The sequence below is a fragment of the Ranitomeya imitator genome, chromosome 7 (genome assembly GCF_032444005.1).
Source record: "Ranitomeya imitator isolate aRanImi1 chromosome 7, aRanImi1.pri, whole genome shotgun sequence".
NCBI lineage: Eukaryota > Metazoa > Chordata > Amphibia > Anura > Dendrobatidae > Ranitomeya > Ranitomeya imitator.
Genome location: NC_091288.1, coordinates 212356031 through 212372374, shown reverse-complemented (window position 1 = coordinate 212372374; position 16344 = coordinate 212356031). Strand labels below are relative to the sequence as shown.

Below are 16344 nucleotides of genomic sequence, written 5' to 3'. Positions count from 1 at the left end.
TAGTAGGGGGTCTGTAGTATGAGGATAGTAGCATGAGGGTAGTAGGGGGGCTGTAGTATGAGGGTAGTAGGGGGGCTGTAGTATGAGGGTAGTAGAGGGGCTGTAGTATGAGGGTAGTAGGGGGGCTGTAGTATGAGGGTAGTAGGGGGGCTGTAGTATGAGGGGAGTAGGGGGCCTGTAGTATGAGGGGAGTAGTATGAGGGTAGTAGGTGGTCTGTAGTATGAGGGTAGTAGGGGGGCTGTAGTATGAGGGTAGTAGGGGGGCTGTAGTATGAGGGTAGTAGGGGGGCTGTAGTATGAGGGGAGTAGGGGGCCTGTAGTATGAGGGGAGTAGCATGAGGGTAGTAGGTGGTCTGTAGTATGAGGAGAGTAGGGGGCCTGTAGTATGAGGGGAGTAGGGGGGCTGTAGTATGAGGGTAGTAGAGGGGCTGTAGTATGAGGGTAGTAGGGGGGCTGTAGTATGAGGGTAGTAGGGGGGCTGTAGTATGAGGGTAGTAGGGGGGCTGTAGTATGAGGGTAGTAGGGGGGCTGTAGTATGAGGGGAGTAGGGGGCCTGTAGTATGAGGGGAGTAGTATGAGGGTAGTAGGTGGTCTGTAGTATGAGGGGAGTAGGGGGCCTGTAGTATGAGGGGAGTAGGGGGCCTGTAGTATGAGGGTAGTAGGGGGGCTGTAGTATGAGGGGAGTAGGGGGCCTGTAGTATGAGGGGAGTAGTATGAGGGTAGTAGGTGGTCTGTAGTATGAGGGGAGTAGGGGGCCTGTAGTATGAGGGGAGTAGTATGAGGGTAGTAGGTGGTCTGTAGTATGAGGGGAGTAGGGGGCCTGTAGTATGAGGGGAGTAGTATGAGGGTAGTAGGTGGTCTGTAGTATGAGGGGAGTAGGGGGCCTGTAGTATGAGGGTAGTAGGGGGGCTGTAGTATGAGGGGAGTAGGGGGCCTGTAGTATGAGGGGAGTAGTATGAGGGTAGTAGGGGGTCTGTAGTATGACAGTAGTAGGGGGCCTGTAGTATGAGGACAGTAGTATGAGGGTAGTAGGGGCCTGTAGTATGAGGACAGTAGTATGACAGTAGTAGGGGTTCTGTAGTATGACAGTAGTAGGGGGCCTCTAGTATGAGGGGAGTAGTATGACAGTGGTAGGTGGTGTGTAGTATGAGGGGAGTAGGGGGTCTGTAGTATGAGGGGAGTAGTATGAGGGCAGTAATAGCGGCTCCCGTGGGCCTCACCACTGATTCCCTACGTGGGCAGGAAACTGCTGATTATCTGTCACCTTTTTAAGCAGCCGAGGGGCATCCACATTGAGCTTGCAGCTCCGCTCCACCACGTGTAGTGACCCGTCCTCACTCCTGTGCTCATAGATGAGATCACTGCCGATGAACACGGGGATGAGCGGGCAGGTGGGGAAACGCTTCTCGTAGGCCTGCGGGAAAGAAAGCCGCAAATATCACCAGAAAATCAAAGTGACTTCTGCTTATTTGTTACGTGATTAACCAAAAAAACAGCACCACAGACGGCACTCTACCAGTGATACAATGAGGTCTACAGGGACGTCAATGGGATAGCCAGCGGCTAGTGGGCCAAAATAATCCCACATTTTATTTCCACCATTCTTTGTTGCCTTGTCGGGGGGCTTTTGTTCAGTCATGTCCATATGAGGTCTGACAGAGGTAAAACGTTGATCTCCTCCGCTGCCTCCAGGCTTTTTTGTAATCAGTGATTTCATTCATCTTGGTAGCAGCTGCCTGGCATTGGTTGCTAAAGATTAAGGTTTTTTTTTAAGGTATTTCAATTTATTTTATTGTATGAATGATTATGGACTTATGAACACTGAGACCCCCCGCTGATGACAGGACGGTGCCCAGATGACCCTATAACAAAAAATAGGTAAAGAGCCTGTCTACACCATAAAAACTAAGGTGCTACAGGGCTCCAAAAAGAACACACTACATCTAAGCTTCAACCACAAATTCCTTGGTCAATGAAGTGACTATGAGAAGAGAGTCACGGAACACCAGTAGTGACCGAGACAATGTAAAAGTCTAAAACTAAGCTCAATCCTAGTCCTAAACCTAACCCCTAGTGCTAAACCTAAGCTAACCCCCAACCCTAAACCTAACCCAACCCCTTACCTAATCCCTAGCCCTGAATCTAACCCAATCCCTAGCCCTGAACCTAACCCAATCCCTAAACCTAACCCAATCTCCAGCCCTAAACCTGACCCAATCCCTAGCCCTAAACTTGACCCAATCCCTAGCCCTAAAGCTAACCCAATCCCTAGCCCTAAACCTGACCCAATCCCTAGCCCTAAACCTGACCCAATCCCTAGCCTTAACCTAACTCAATCCCCAAACCTAACCCAATCCCTAGCCCTAAACCTGACCCAATCCCTAAACCTAACTCAATCCCTAGCCCTAAACCTGACCCAATCCCTAGCCCTAAACCTGACCCAATCCCTGGCCCTAAACCTAACCCAATTCCTAGCCCTACATCTAACCCAATCCCTAAACCTAACCCAATCCTTAGTCTTAAACCCAACCCAAACCCTTTTACAATCCCTAGCCCTGAACCTAACCCAATCCCTAAACCTAACCCAATCCTAACCCTTAAACCTAACCCAATATCTAGCCCTGAACCTAACCCAGTCCCTAGCCGTAAACCTAAACCAATTCCTATCCCTGAAACTAACCCAATCCCTAGCCCTAAACCAATCCATATCCTTGAACCTAACCCAATCCCTGGCCCTAAACCTAACCCAATCCTTAGTCCTAAACCTAACCCAATTCCTAGCCCTAAGCCTAATAAGGCTTAGAAAAAGTTTATAAATATAAATACAGTTGTTCGTAAACAATGACGGCCGTAGTAAATCACGTGCGCTGCCTGTATTATATCCACTGCCCATGAATCAATACTGACATTTATCACTGCTCATGCTCGGTCATCTTAGTTGCTGCCTATGCAGAGTGCAGCAGGCAATGACAAACTCATCTAGTCTACAATACTCTTTACAAGCAACTTTGGGCAGGAACTCACTTTTGGCAAAGTCGGGTTTCATGAAACCCGACCCGATCCCTGTGTGGGGTCGGCCATGCGGTCGGCGATCTTGGCGCCAAAGTCACGTTTCGTATGACGTGTTTAGCGCCATTTTTTCAGCCAATGAAGGAGCGTGGGCAGAGTGATGACATAGGTGTCAGGGGCGTGCACATCTATCGGCATTTTTTTTGCTTGTGCGCTGTAGCGATTTGCAATGTGTAAACCCAGCTTTTCTGTGTAGGGACGGACAGGGGAGAGAGGGAGAGAAAGGGAGAGAGAGGGAGAAGGGGAGAGAGAGAGAGAAAATAAATAAATAAATAAAAAATAAAACCCACTGACTTTGCATTGGGTTTCGGTCGATCCCCGACTTTTTGCGATAATCGGCCGATTCCACTCGACTCGACTTTTGAGATAGTCGGGTTTCGCAAAACCCGACTCGACCCTAAAAAAGTAAAGGTCGCTCAACCCTAGTCGCCACGATGGGACTCAATGAGCTCAACCACAGGAAGGCAATGGGTTAAAGAGAGAAGTCACCAACTCTCACAAAACATTCTGCAAGTGCCGATCCCACCATGGACATTCCTCCGATGAGTGGAGATAAAGACTGATAAAGACTCGGAGGAGCTCTGGGAAGGTGCTACTCAACAACACAGCGGACCTGCGTCCGTCCTCTCCTCCGGGATCATTGCTCACTGTGGAAGTCGCGGCAAGACCAATAAGTGACAATGCCGAGGGCATAACCTGACCGACAGGACAGCGGGAAAGATAAAGAACTGACATTTCTGCTATCACTACACGTAAATTCAGGGGTTTACATAAACGGGTGGAGCTGTGACCACTATACATATACAAACACTGCTCAAAAAAATATAGGGAACATTAAATCCCACATCCTAGATATGAAATGTCCCAGTTGTAAATCTTTATTCATTACATAGTTGAATGTGTTGAGAAGAGTAAAACCTAAAAATGATTAACGTAAATCACAACTAATATCCCACGGAGGTCTGGAGATGGAATGATGCTCAAAATCAAAGTGGAAAATCAAATTGCAGGCTGATCCAAATTCAGTGGAAATGCCTCAAGACAAGGAAATGATGCTCAGTAGTGTGTGTGGTCTCCACGTGCCTGTATGACCTCCCTACAACGCCTGGGCATGCTCCTGATGAGGCGGCGGATGGTCTCCTGAGGGATCTCCTCCCTGACCTGGATTAAAGCATCAGCCAACTCCTGGACAGTCTGTGGTGCAACGTGACGTTAGTGGATGGAGCGAGACATGATGTCCCAGATGTGTTCAGTCGTATTCAGGTCTGGGGAACGGGCGGGCCAGTCCATAGCTTCAATGTCTTCATCTTGCAGGAACTGCTGACACACTCCAGCCACATGAGGTCTGACATTGTCCTGCATTAGGAGGAACCCAGGGCCAACAGCACCAGCATATGGTCTCACAAGGGGTCTGAGGATCTCATCTCGGTACCTAATGGCAGTCAGGCTACCTCTGACGAGCACATGGAGGGCTGTGCGGCCCTCCAGAGAAATGCCACCCCACACCATTACTGACCCACTGCCAAACCGGTCATGCTGAAGGATGTTGCAGGCAGCAGATCGCTCTCCACGGTGTCTCCAGACTCTGTCACGTCTGTCACATGTGCTCAGTGTGAACCTGCTTTCATCTGTGAAGAGCACAGGGCGTCAGTGGTGAATTTGCCAATCCTGGTGTTCTGTGACAAATGCCAAGCGTTCTGCACGGTGTTGGGCTGTGAGCACAACTCCCATCTGTGGACGTCGGCCATTCAGACCATCCTCATGGAGTCTGTTTCTAACCCTTTTTGCAGACACATGAACATTTGTGGCCTGCTGGAGGTCATTTTGCAGGGCTCTGGCAGTGCTCCTCCTGTTCCTCCTTGCAGGCGGAGGTAGCGATTCTGCTGCTGGGTTGTTGCCCTCCTACGGCCCCCTCCACGTCTCCTGGTGTACTGGCCTGTCTCCTGGTGGCACCTCCAGCCTCTGGACACTACGCTGACAGACACAGCAAACCTTCTTGCCACAGCTCACATTGATGTGCCATCCTGGATGAGCTGCACTGCCTGAGCCACTTGTTTGGATTGTAGAGTCCGTCTCATGCTACCACGAGTGTAAAAGCACAACCAACATTCAAAAGTGACCAAAACATCAGCCAGAAAGCATTGGTACTGAGATGTGGTCTGTGGTCCCCACCTGCAGAACCACTCCTTTATTGAGGGTGTCTTGATAATTGCCAATAATTTCCATCTGTTGTCTATTCCATTTGCACAACAGCATGTGAAATTGATTGTCAAACAGTGTTGTTCCTAAGTGGGCAGTTTGATTTCACAGAAGGGCTGTAGTATGTAAACAGTAGTATGAGGGTAGTAGGGTTGCTGTAGTATGAGGAGAGTAGTATGAGGGTCATAGGGGGTCTGCAGTATGAGGACAGTAGTATGAAGGTAGTAGAGGGTCTGTAGTATGTGAACAGTAGTATGAGGGTAGTAGGGGGCCTGTAGTATAAAAAGTAGTATGAGTGTAGTAGGGGGTCTGTAGTATAAGAAGAGTAGTATGAGGGTAGTAGGGGGTCTGTAGTATGAGAAAAGTAGTATGAGGGTAGTAGGGGGTCAGTAGTATGAGAAAAGTAGTATGAGGGTCGTAGGGGGGCTGTAGTATGTGAACAGTAGTATGAGGGTAGTAGGGGGCTGTAGTATGTGAACAGTAGTATGAGGGTAGTAGGGGGCCTGTAGTATAAAAAGAGTAGTATGAGTGTAGTAGGGGGTCTGTAGTATAAGAAGAGTAGTATGAGGGTAGTAGAGGGTCTGTAGTATGAGAAAAGTAGTATGAGAGTAGTAGGGGGGCTGTAGTATGAACAGTAGTATGAGGGTAGTAGGGGGCTGTAGTATGTGAACAGTAGTATGAGGGTAGTAAGGGGCTGTAGTATGAGGGTAGTAGGGGGTCTGTAGTATGAGGGTAGTAGGGGGCTGTAGTATGAGGGTAGTAGGGGGGCTGTAGTATTAGGGTAGTAGGGGGGCTGTAGTATGAGGTAGTAGGGGGGCTGTAGTATGAGGGTAGTAGGGGGCTGTAGTATGAGGGTAGTAGGGGGGGCTGTAGTATGAGGGTAGTAGGGGGGCTGTAGTATGAGGTAGGGGGGCTGTAGTATGAGGTAGTAGGGGGGCTGTAGTATGAGGGTAGTAGGGGGGCTGTAGTATGAGGGTAGTAGGGGGGCTGTAGTATGAGGGTAACATAGTAACATAGTTAGTAAGGCCGAAAAAAGACATTTGTCCATCCAGTTCAGCCTATATTCCATCATAATAAATCCCCAGATCTACGTCCTTCTACAGAACCTAATAATTGTATGATACAATATTGTTCTGCTCCATGAAGACATCCAGGCCTCTCTTGAACCCCTCGACTGAGTTCGCCATCACCACCTCCTCAGGCAAGCAATTCCAGATTCTCACTGCCCTAACAGTAAAGAATCCTCTTCTATGTTGGTGGAAAAACCTTCTCTCCTCCAGACGCAAAGAATGCCCCCTTGTGCCCGTCACCTTCCTTGGTATAAACAGATCCTCAGCGAGATATTTGTATTGTCCCCTTATATACTTATACATGGTTATTAGATCGCCCCTCAGTCGTCTTTTTTCTAGACTAAATAATCCTAATTTCGCTAATCTATCTGGGTATTGTAGTTCTCCCATCCTCTTTATTAATTTTGTTGCCCTCCTTTGTACTCTCTCTAGTTCCATTATATCCTTCATGAGCACCGGTGCCCAAAACTGGACACAGTACTCCATGTGCGGTCTAACTAGGGATTTGTACAGAGGCAGTATAATGCTCTCATCATGTGTATCCAGACCTCTTTTAATGCACCCCATGATCCTGTTTGCCTTGGCAGCTGCTGCCTGGCACTGGCTGCTCCAGGTAAGTTTATCATTAACTAGGATCCCCAAGTCCTTCTCCCTGTCAGATTTACCCAGTGGTTTCCCATTCAGTGTGTAATGGTGACATTGATTCCTTCTTCCCATGTGTATAACCTTACATTTATCATTGTTAAACCTCATCTGCCACCTTTCAGCCCAAGTTTCCAACTTATCCAGATCCATCTGTAGCAGAATACTATCTTCTCTTGTATTAACTGCTTTACATAGTTTTGTATCATCTGCAAATATCGATATTTTACTGTGTAAACCTTCTACCAGATCATTAATGAATATGTTGAAGAGAACAGGTCCCAATACTGACCCCTGCGGTACCCCACTGGTCACAGCGACCCAGTTAGAGACTATACCATTTATAACCACCCTCTGCTTTCTATCACTAAGCCAGTTACTAACCCATTTACACACAATTTCCCCCAGACCAAGCATTAGTAGGGGGTAGTAGGGGGGCTGTAGTATGAGGGTAGTAGGGGGCTGTAGTATGAGGGTAGTAGGGGGGCTGTAGTATGAGGGTAGTAGGGGGGCTGTAGTATGAGGGTAGTAGGGGGGGCTGTAGTATGAGGGTAGTAGGGGGGCTGTAGTGTGACGGTAGTAGGGGGGCTGTAGTGTGAGGGTAGTAGGGGGGCTGTAGTATGAGGGTAGTAGGGGGCTGTAGTATGAGGGTAGTAGGGGGGCTGTAGTATGAGGGTAGTAGGGGGGCTGTAGTATGAGGGTAGTAGGGGGGGCTGTAGTATTAGAGTAGTAGGGGGGCTGTAGTATGAGGGTAGTAAGGGGCTGTAGTATGAGGGTAGTAGGGGGGCTGTAGTATGAGGTAGTAGGGGGGCTGTAGTATGAGGTAGGGGGGCTGTAGTATGAGGGTAGTAGGGGGGCTGTAGTATGAGGGTAGTAAGGGGCTGTAGTATGAGGGTAGTAGGGGGGCTGTAGTATGAGGGTATTAGGGGGGCTGTAGTATGAGGGTAGTAGGGGGGCTGTAGTATGAGGGTAGTAAGGGGCTGTAGTATGAGGGTAGTAGGGGGCTGTAGTATGAGGTAGTGGGGGGCTGTAGTATGAGGTAGGGGGGCTGTAGTATGAGGGTAGTAGGGGGGCTGTAGTATGAGGGTAGTAAGGGGCTGTAGTATGAGGGTAGTAGGGGGGCTGTAGTATGAGGGTAGTAGGGGGCTGTAGTATGAGGGTAGTAGGGGGGCTGTAGTATGAGGGTAGTAGGGGGGCTGTAGTATGAGGGTAGTAGGGGGGCTGTAGTATGAGAGTAGTTGGGGGGGCTGTAGTATGAGGGTAGTAAGGGGCTGTAGTATGAGGGTAGTAGGGGGGCTGTAGTATGAGGTAGTAGGGGGGCTGTAGTATGAGGTAGGGGGGCTGTAGTATGAGGGTAGTAGGGGGGCTGTAGTATGAGGGTAGTAAGGGGCTGTAGTATGAGGGTAGTAGGGGGGCTGTAGTATGAGGGTATTAGGGGGGCTGTAGTATGAGGGTAGTAGGGGGGCTGTAGTATGAGGGTAGTAGGGGGCTGTAGTATGAGGGTAGTAGGGTGTTGTGAATTCTGTGGCAGAGTTCACTCCTGTGGTCACAAGTGGTACTTCGGCTGATTCTCTCCGGGAGATTCCGTTTGTGGAGGAAAGTGGTACTGCAGCTTCTGAGTTTCCTCCCTCAGGTGATCTGGTGAGGTCGTTAGCCGCTTCTCTACTTAACTCCACCTGATGCTTTGATCCATGCTTCCTGTCAATGTTCCAGTGTTGGACTTGTGTTTCTCTGGATCGTTCCTGTGGCCTGCTGCTCTGCATAGCTAAGTGCTTCTTTGCTATTTGTTGCTATTTTTTCTGTCCAGCTTGTCTATTTGTTTTGCTGGAAGCTCTGGGACGCAAAGGGTGTACCTCCGTGCCGTTAGTTCGGTACGGAGGGTCTTTTTGCCCCCTTTGCGTGGTTTTCTTTAGGGTTTTGTGCAGACCGCAAAGTTATCTTTCCTATCCTCGTTCTGTCTAGAATATCGAGCCTCGCTTTGCTGAATCTATTTCATCCCTACGTTTGTCTTTTCATCTTACTCACAGTCATTATATGTGGGGGGCTGCCTTTTCCTTTGGGGTATTTCTCTGAGGCAAGGTAGGCTTATTTTTCTATCTTCAGGCTAGTTAGTTTCTCAGGCTGTGCCGAGTTGCATAGGGAGCGTTAGGCGCAATCCACAGCTGCCTCTAGTTGTGTTTGGAGAGGATCAGGAATTGCGGTTTACAGAGTTTCCACGTCTCAGAGCTCGTTCTATTATTTTTGGGTTATTGTCAGATCACTGTATGTGCTCTGATCGCTATGTACATTGTGTTACTGAATTGTCTATCACAACAGTACAGGAAGCCAAAAGAAGTTCTGAGACCATTTTTTTTCCTTTGCACTGTGATTTGTCTTTTTTTTCCCCTAGACATTTGGGTGGTTCAGGACACAGGAGTTACAATGGACATTAGAGGTCTGTCTTCATGTGTAGATCAGCTCACGGCAAGAGTTCAAGATATTCAAAATTTTGTGGTTCAGAATTCTTTGTTAGAACCGAGAATTCCTATTCCAGATTTGTTTTTTGGAGATAGAACTAAATTTCTGAGTTTCAAGAATAATTGTAAACTGTTTCTGGCTTTGAAACCTCGCTCCTCTGGTGACCCAGCGCAACAGGTTAGGATCGTCATTTCTTTTTTGCGTGGCGACCCTCAGGACTGGGCATTTTCTCTTGCGTCAGGAGATCCTGCATTGAGTGATATCGATGCGTTTTTCCTGGCGCTTGGATTGCTGTACGATGAGCCTAATTCAGTAGATCAGGCAGAAAAAAATTTGCTGGCTCTTTGTCAGGCTCAGGATGAGATAGAGCTATATTGCCAGAAATTTAGAAAATGGTCCGTGCTCACTCAATGGAATGAATCTGCGCTTGCAGCCATTTTCAGAAAGGGTCTCTCTGAAGCCATTAAGGATGTCATGGTGGGATTTCCTATGCCCGCTGGTTTGAATGAGTCTATGTCTTTGGCCATTCAGATCGGTCGACGCTTGCGTGAGCGTAAATCTGTGCACCATTTGGCGGTATTACCTGAGATTAAACCTGAGCCTATGCACTGCGATAGGACTATGACCAGAGTTGAACGGCAAGAACACAGACGTCTGAATGGGCTGTGTTTCTACTGTGGTGATTCCACTCATGCTATCTCTGATTGTCCTAAGCGCACTAAGCGGTTCGCTAGGTCTGCCACCACTGGTACTGTACAGTCAAAATTTCTTCTGTCCGTTACCTTGATATGCTCCTTGTCGTCGTATTCGGTCATGGCGTTTGTGGATTCAGGCGCTGCCCTGAATTTGATGGACTTGGATTATGCTAAACGTTGTGGGTTTTTATTGGAGCCCTTGCAGTGTCCTATTCCATTGAGAGGAATTGATGCTACGCCTTTGGCCAAGAATAAGCCTCAATACTGGACCCAGCTGACCATGTGCATGGCTCCTGCACATCAGGAGGTTATTCGCTTTCTGGTGTTGCATAATCTGCATGATGTGGTCGTGTTGGGGTTGCCATGGCTACAAGCCCATAATCCAGTATTGGATTGGAATTCCATGTTGGTGTCCAGCTGGGGTTGTCAGGGGGTACATGGTGATGTTCCATTTCTGTCAATTTCGTCATCCACCCCTTCTGAGGTTCCAGAGTTCTTGTCTGATTACCGGGATGTATTTGATGAGCCCAAGTCCGATGCCCTGCCTCCGCATAGGGATTGTGATTGTGCTATCAATTTGATTCCTGGTAGTAAATTCCCAAAAGGTCGCCTGTTTAATTTATCCGTGCCTGAGCACACCGCTATGCGCAGTTATGTGAAGGAATCCCTGGAGAAGGGGCATATTCGCCCGTCATAGTCGCCATTAGGAGCAGGGTTCTTTTTTGTAGCCAAGAAGGATGGTTCGCTGAGACCGTTTATAGATTACCGCCTTCTTAATAAGATCACTTAAATTTCAGTACCCCTTGCCATTGTTATCTGATTTGTTTGCTCGGATTAAGGGGGCTAGTTGGTTCACTAAGATAGATCTTCGTGGTGCGTATAATCTGGTGAGAATCAGGCAAGGCGATGAATGGAAAACTGCATTAAATACGCCCGAGGGTCATTTTGAGTATCTAGTGATGCCGTTCGGACGTGCCAATGCTCCATCAGTGTTTCAATCCTTTATGCATGACATCTTCCGTGAGTACCTGGATAAATTCCTGATTGTGTACTTAGATGACATTTTGATCTTCTCGGATGATTGGGAGTCTCATGTGAAGCAGGTCAGAACGGTTTTTCAGGTCCTGCGTGCTAATTCTTTGTTTGTGAAGGGATCAAAGTGTCTCTTTGGTGTGCAGAAGGTTTCATTTTTGGGGTTTATCTTTTCCCCTTCTACTATCGAGATGGATCCGGTTAAGGTCCAAGCCATCCATGATTGGACTCAGCCGACATCTCTGAAAAGTCTGCAAAAGTTTCTGGGCTTTGCTAATTTTTATTGTCGCTTCATCTGCAATTTTTCTAGTGTTGCCAAACCATTGACCGATTTGACCAAGAAGGGTGCTGATTTGGTCAATTGGTCTTCTGCTGCTGTGGAAGCTTTTCAAGAGTTGAAGCGTCGTTTTTCTTCTGCCCCTGTGTTGTGTCAACCAGATGTTTCTCTTCTGTTCCAGGTCGAGGTTGATGCTTCTGAGATTGGAGCAGGTGCTGTTTTGTCACAGAGAGGTTCTGGTTGCTCAGTGATGAGACCATGCGCTTTCTTTTCCAGGAAGTTTTCGCCTGCTGAGCGAAATTATGATGTGGGCAACCGAGAGTTGCTGGCCATGAAGTGGGCATTCGAGGAGTGGCGTCATTGGCTTGAAGGAGCTAAGCATCGCGTGGTGGTATTGACTGATCATAAGAACTTGACTTATCTCGAGTCTGCCAAGCGATTGAATCCTAGACAAGCTCGTTGGTCGTTGTTTTTTGCCCGTTTTGACTTTGTGATTTCGTACCTTCCGGGCTCTAAAAATGTGAAGGCGGATGCTCTGTCTAGGAGTTTTGTGCCCGACTCTCCGGGTTTATCTGAGCCGGCGGGTATCCTCAAGGAAGGAGTAATTGTGTCTGCCATCTCCCCTGATTTGCGGCGGGTGCTGCAAAAATTTCAGGCTAATAAACCTGATCGTTGCCCAGCGGAGAAACTGTTTGTCCCTGATAGGTGGACGAATAGAGTTATCTCTGAACTTCATTGTTCGGTGTTGGCTGGTCATCCTGGAATCTTTGGTACCAGAGAGTTAGTGGCTCGATCCTTTTGGTGGCCCTCTCTGTCGCGGGATGTGCGTGCTTTTGTGCAGTCCTGTGGGATTTGTGCTCGGGCTAAGCCCTGCTGTTCTCGTGCCAGTGGGTTGCTTTTGCCCTTGCCGGTCCCGAAGAGGCCTTGGACACATATCTCTATGGATTTTATTTCTGACCTTCCCGTTTCTCAAAAGATGTCAGTCATTTGGGTGGTCTGTGATCGCTTTTCTAAAATGGTCCATCTGGTGCCCTTGTCTAAGTTGCCTTCCTCCTCTGATTTGGTGCCTTTGTTCTTCCAGCATGTGGTTCGTTTGCATGGCATTCCAGAGAATATTGTTTCTGACAGAGGTTCCCAGTTTGTTTCGAGGTTTTGGCGAGCCTTTTGTGGTAGGATGGGCATTGACTTGTCTTTTTCCTCGGCTTTCCATCCTCAGACTAATGGCCAGACCGAACGAACCAATCAGACCTTGGAAACATATCTGAGATGCTTTGTTTCTGCTGATCAGGATGACTGGGTGTCCTTTTTGCCTTTGGCTGAGTTCGCCCTTAATAATCGGGCCAGCTCGGCTACCTTGGTTTCGCCGTTTTTCTGCAATTCTGGGTTCCATCCTCGTTTCTCTTCAGGACAGGTTGAGTCTTCGGACTGTCCTGGTGTGGATACTGTGGTGGACAGGTTGCAGCAGATTTGGACTCAGGTAGTGGACAATTTGACCTTGTCCCAGGAGAAGGCTCAACTTTTTGCTAATCGCAGACGCCGTGTGGGTCCCCGACTTCGTGTTGGGGATTTGGTTTGGTTATCTTCTCGTCATATTCCTATGAAGGTTTCCTCTCCTAAGTTTAAACCTCGTTTTATTGGTCCGTATAGGATTTCTGAGGTTCTTAATCCTGTGTCTTTTCGTCTGACCCTTCCAGATTCTTTTTCCATACATAACGTATTCCATAGGTCATTGTTGCGGAGATACGTGGCACCTATGGTCCCATCTGTTGAGCCTCCTGCCCCGGTTTTGGTGGAGGAGGAATTGGAGTATATTGTGGAGAAGATTTTGGATTCTCGTGTTTCAAGACGGAAACTCCAGTATCTGGTTAAATGGAAGGGTTATGCTCAGGAAGATAATTCCTGGGTTTTTGCCTCTGATGTCCATGCTCCCGATCTTGTTCGTGCCTTTCATGTGGCTCATCCTGGTCGGCCTGGGGGCTCTGGTGAGGGTTCGGTGACCCCTCCTCAAGGGGGGGGTACTGTTGTGAATTCTGTGGCAGAGTTCACTCCTGTGGTCACAAGTGGTACTTTGGCTGATTCTCTCTGGGAGCTTCCGTTTGTGGAGGAAAGTGGTACTGCAGCTTCTGAGTTTTCTCCCTCAGGTGATCTGGTGAGGTCGTTAGCTGCTTCTCTACTTAACTCCACCTGATGCTTTGATCCATGCTTCCTGTCAATGTTCCAGTGTTGGACTTGTGTTTCTCTGAATCGTTCCTGTGGCCTGCTGCTCTGCATAGCTAAGTGCTTCTTTGCTATTTGTTGCTATTTTTTCTGTCCAGCTTGTCTATTTGTTTTGCTGGAAGCTCTGGGACACAAAGGGTGTACCTCCGTGCCGTTAGTTCGGTACGGAGGGTCTTTTTGCCCCCTTTGCGTGGTTTTCTTTAGGGTTTTGTGCAGACCGCAAAGTTATCTTTCCTATCCTCGTTCTGTCTAGAATATCGGGCCTCGCTTTGCTGAATCTATTTCATCCCTACGTTTGTCTTTTCATCTTACTCACAGTCATTATATGTGGGGGGCTGCCTTTTCCTTTGGGGTATTTCTCTGAGGCAAGGTAGGCTTATTTTTCTATCTTCAGGCTAGTTAGTTTCTCAGGCTGTGCCGAGTTGCATAGGGAGCGTTAGGCGCAATCCACAGCTGCCTCTAGTTGTGTTTGGAGAGGATCAGGAATTGCGGTTTACAGAGTTTCCACGTCTCAGAGCTCGTTCTATTATTTTGGGTTATTGTCAGATCACTGTATGTGCTCTGATCGCTATGTACATTGTGTTACTGAATTGTCTATCACAACAGTAGGGGGGCTGTAGTATGAGGGTAGTAAGGGGCTGTAGTATGAGGGTAGTAGGGGGGCTGTAGTATGAGGGTAGTAGGGGGGCTGTAGTATGAGGGTAGTAAGGGGCTGTAGTATGAGGGTAGTAGGGGGCCTGTAGTATGAGGGTAGTAGGGGGGCTGTAGTATGAGGGTAGTAGGGGGGCTGTAGTATGAGGGTAGTAGGGGGGCTGTAGTATGAGGGTAGTAGGGGGGCTGTAGTATGAGGTAGTAGGGGGGCTGTAGTATGAGGGTAGTAGGGGGCTGTAGTATGAGGGTAGTAGGGGGGCTGTAGTATGAGGGTAGTAGGGGTGCTGTAGTATGAGGTAGTAGGGGGGCTGTAGTATGAGGTAGTAGGGGGGCTGTAGTATGAGGGCAGTAGGGGGGCTGTAGTATGAGGGTAGTAAGGGGGCTGTAGTATGAGGGTAGTAGGGGGGCTGTAGTATGAGGTAGTAGGGGGCTGTAGTATGAGGTTAGTAGGGGGGCTGTAGTATGAGGGTAGTAGGGGGGGCTGTAGTATGAGGGTAGTAGGGGGGCTGTAGTGTGACGGTAGCAGGGGGGCGGTAGTGTGAGGGTAGTAGGGGGGCTGTAGTATGAGGGTAGTAGGGGGCTGTAGTATGAGGGTAGTAGAGGGGCTGTAGTATGAGGGTAGTAAGGGGCTGTAGTATGAGGGTAGTAGGGGGGCTGTAGTATGAGGTAGTAGGGGGGCTGTAGTATGAGGTAGTAGGGGGGCTGTAGTATGAGGGTAGTAGGGGGGCTGTAGTATGAGGGTAGTAAGGGGCTGTAGTATGAGGGTAGTAGGGGGGCTGTAGTATGAGGGTAGTAGGGGGGCTGTAGTATGAGGGTAGTAGGGGGGCTGTAGTATGAGGTAGTAGGGGGCTGTAGTATGAGGGTAGTAGGGGGGCTGTAGTATGAGGGTAGTAAGGGGCTGTAGTATGAGGGTAGTAGGGGGGCTGTAGTATGAGGGTAGTAAGGGGCTGTAGTATGAGGGTAGTAGGGGGCTGTAGTATGAGGGTAGTAAGGGGCTGTAGTATGAGGGTAGTAGGGGGGCTGTAGTATGAGGGTAGTAAGGGGCTGTAATATGAGGGTAGTAGGGGGGCTGTAGTATGAGGGTAGTAGGGGGCTGTAGTATGAGGGTAGTAAGGGGCTGTAATATGAGGGTAGTAGGGGGGCTGTAGTATGAGGGTAGTAGGGGGGCTGTAGTATAAGGGTAGTAGGGGGGCTGTAGTATGAGGGTAGTAGGGGGGCTGCAGTATGAGGGTAGTAGGGGGGCTGTAGTATTAGTCGAGCAGTGTTGGTGTAGTATAGACCTATAGTATGAGACGAGTAGCTGGTGACACTGTATCTTTCACGTCGAGGTGTTCTTCCCACCACACACTTCTCGCTGAACACGACACAGTTAAGCAGCTCTGTGTGATCCAATTTACAGTCACTAAAAATACAAATTGTGTGAGGAGCGGATGGTGAGGTTATGACGTTCCGTAAGGACAAAAATACTGGTACTATGGTCACATTGTGGTATAAGGCTTATATATAGAACCCGGAGAGCTAAAAATACGGACACTGGATTCTGGGGTAACATTGGGGCCACACAGCGTGTCCGTACCCAGCTCTCTGTAGGTGTAAAGCCTTCCGCTGCAGCTCTGCATCCGGCATATCACTACACCTGTAAACTGTACAGTTATGGTACGGCATACGTGGCCACGATAATATGGCCGACAGGTCTATTCTGTGCTGGGGAAGGGGCTGAGCGGAGCCTCTTATCTCACACTACCAGAGGTTTTCCTGCTTGCTGAATGTGTCACCAAGACAAATTATTATTAGTATACAGCTCCCCAAAGCATCATGTGCCACCCGCTATACCACTCACAGCAACAATGCTATAGACGTAAAAACGCCATCTGACAGCAAAGGACGAACCGTCATGTAAAGCTAATCATCATTTATCATGGGGACTGTAGAAATCATAACTACTGTACCTTACATAAAATTCTATCAATGTACAGTACAGACCAAAAGTTTGGACACACCTCATTTAAAGATTTTTCTGTATTTTCATGACTAT

The 16344-nt window shown here is 48.4% G+C and overlaps 1 protein-coding gene across 3 annotated transcripts in view; it reads right to left on the bottom strand.

Moving 5' to 3' along the window:
* The window catches only part of SEC14L5 (SEC14 like lipid binding 5), a 90348-nt gene that overhangs the window by 19899 nt on the left and 54105 nt on the right, over window positions 1–16344 (bottom strand). For 2 of the 3 annotated variants that reach the window (XM_069734738.1, XM_069734737.1), the window contains exon 5: window positions 1265–1414. The exons of the other annotated variant lie outside the window; for it this stretch is intronic. In XM_069734738.1, the coding sequence (XP_069590839.1) occupies window positions 1265–1414 (150 nt within the window). The remainder of the gene's footprint in view (window positions 1–1264; window positions 1415–16344) is intronic. 3 annotated transcript variants of the gene reach the window in all.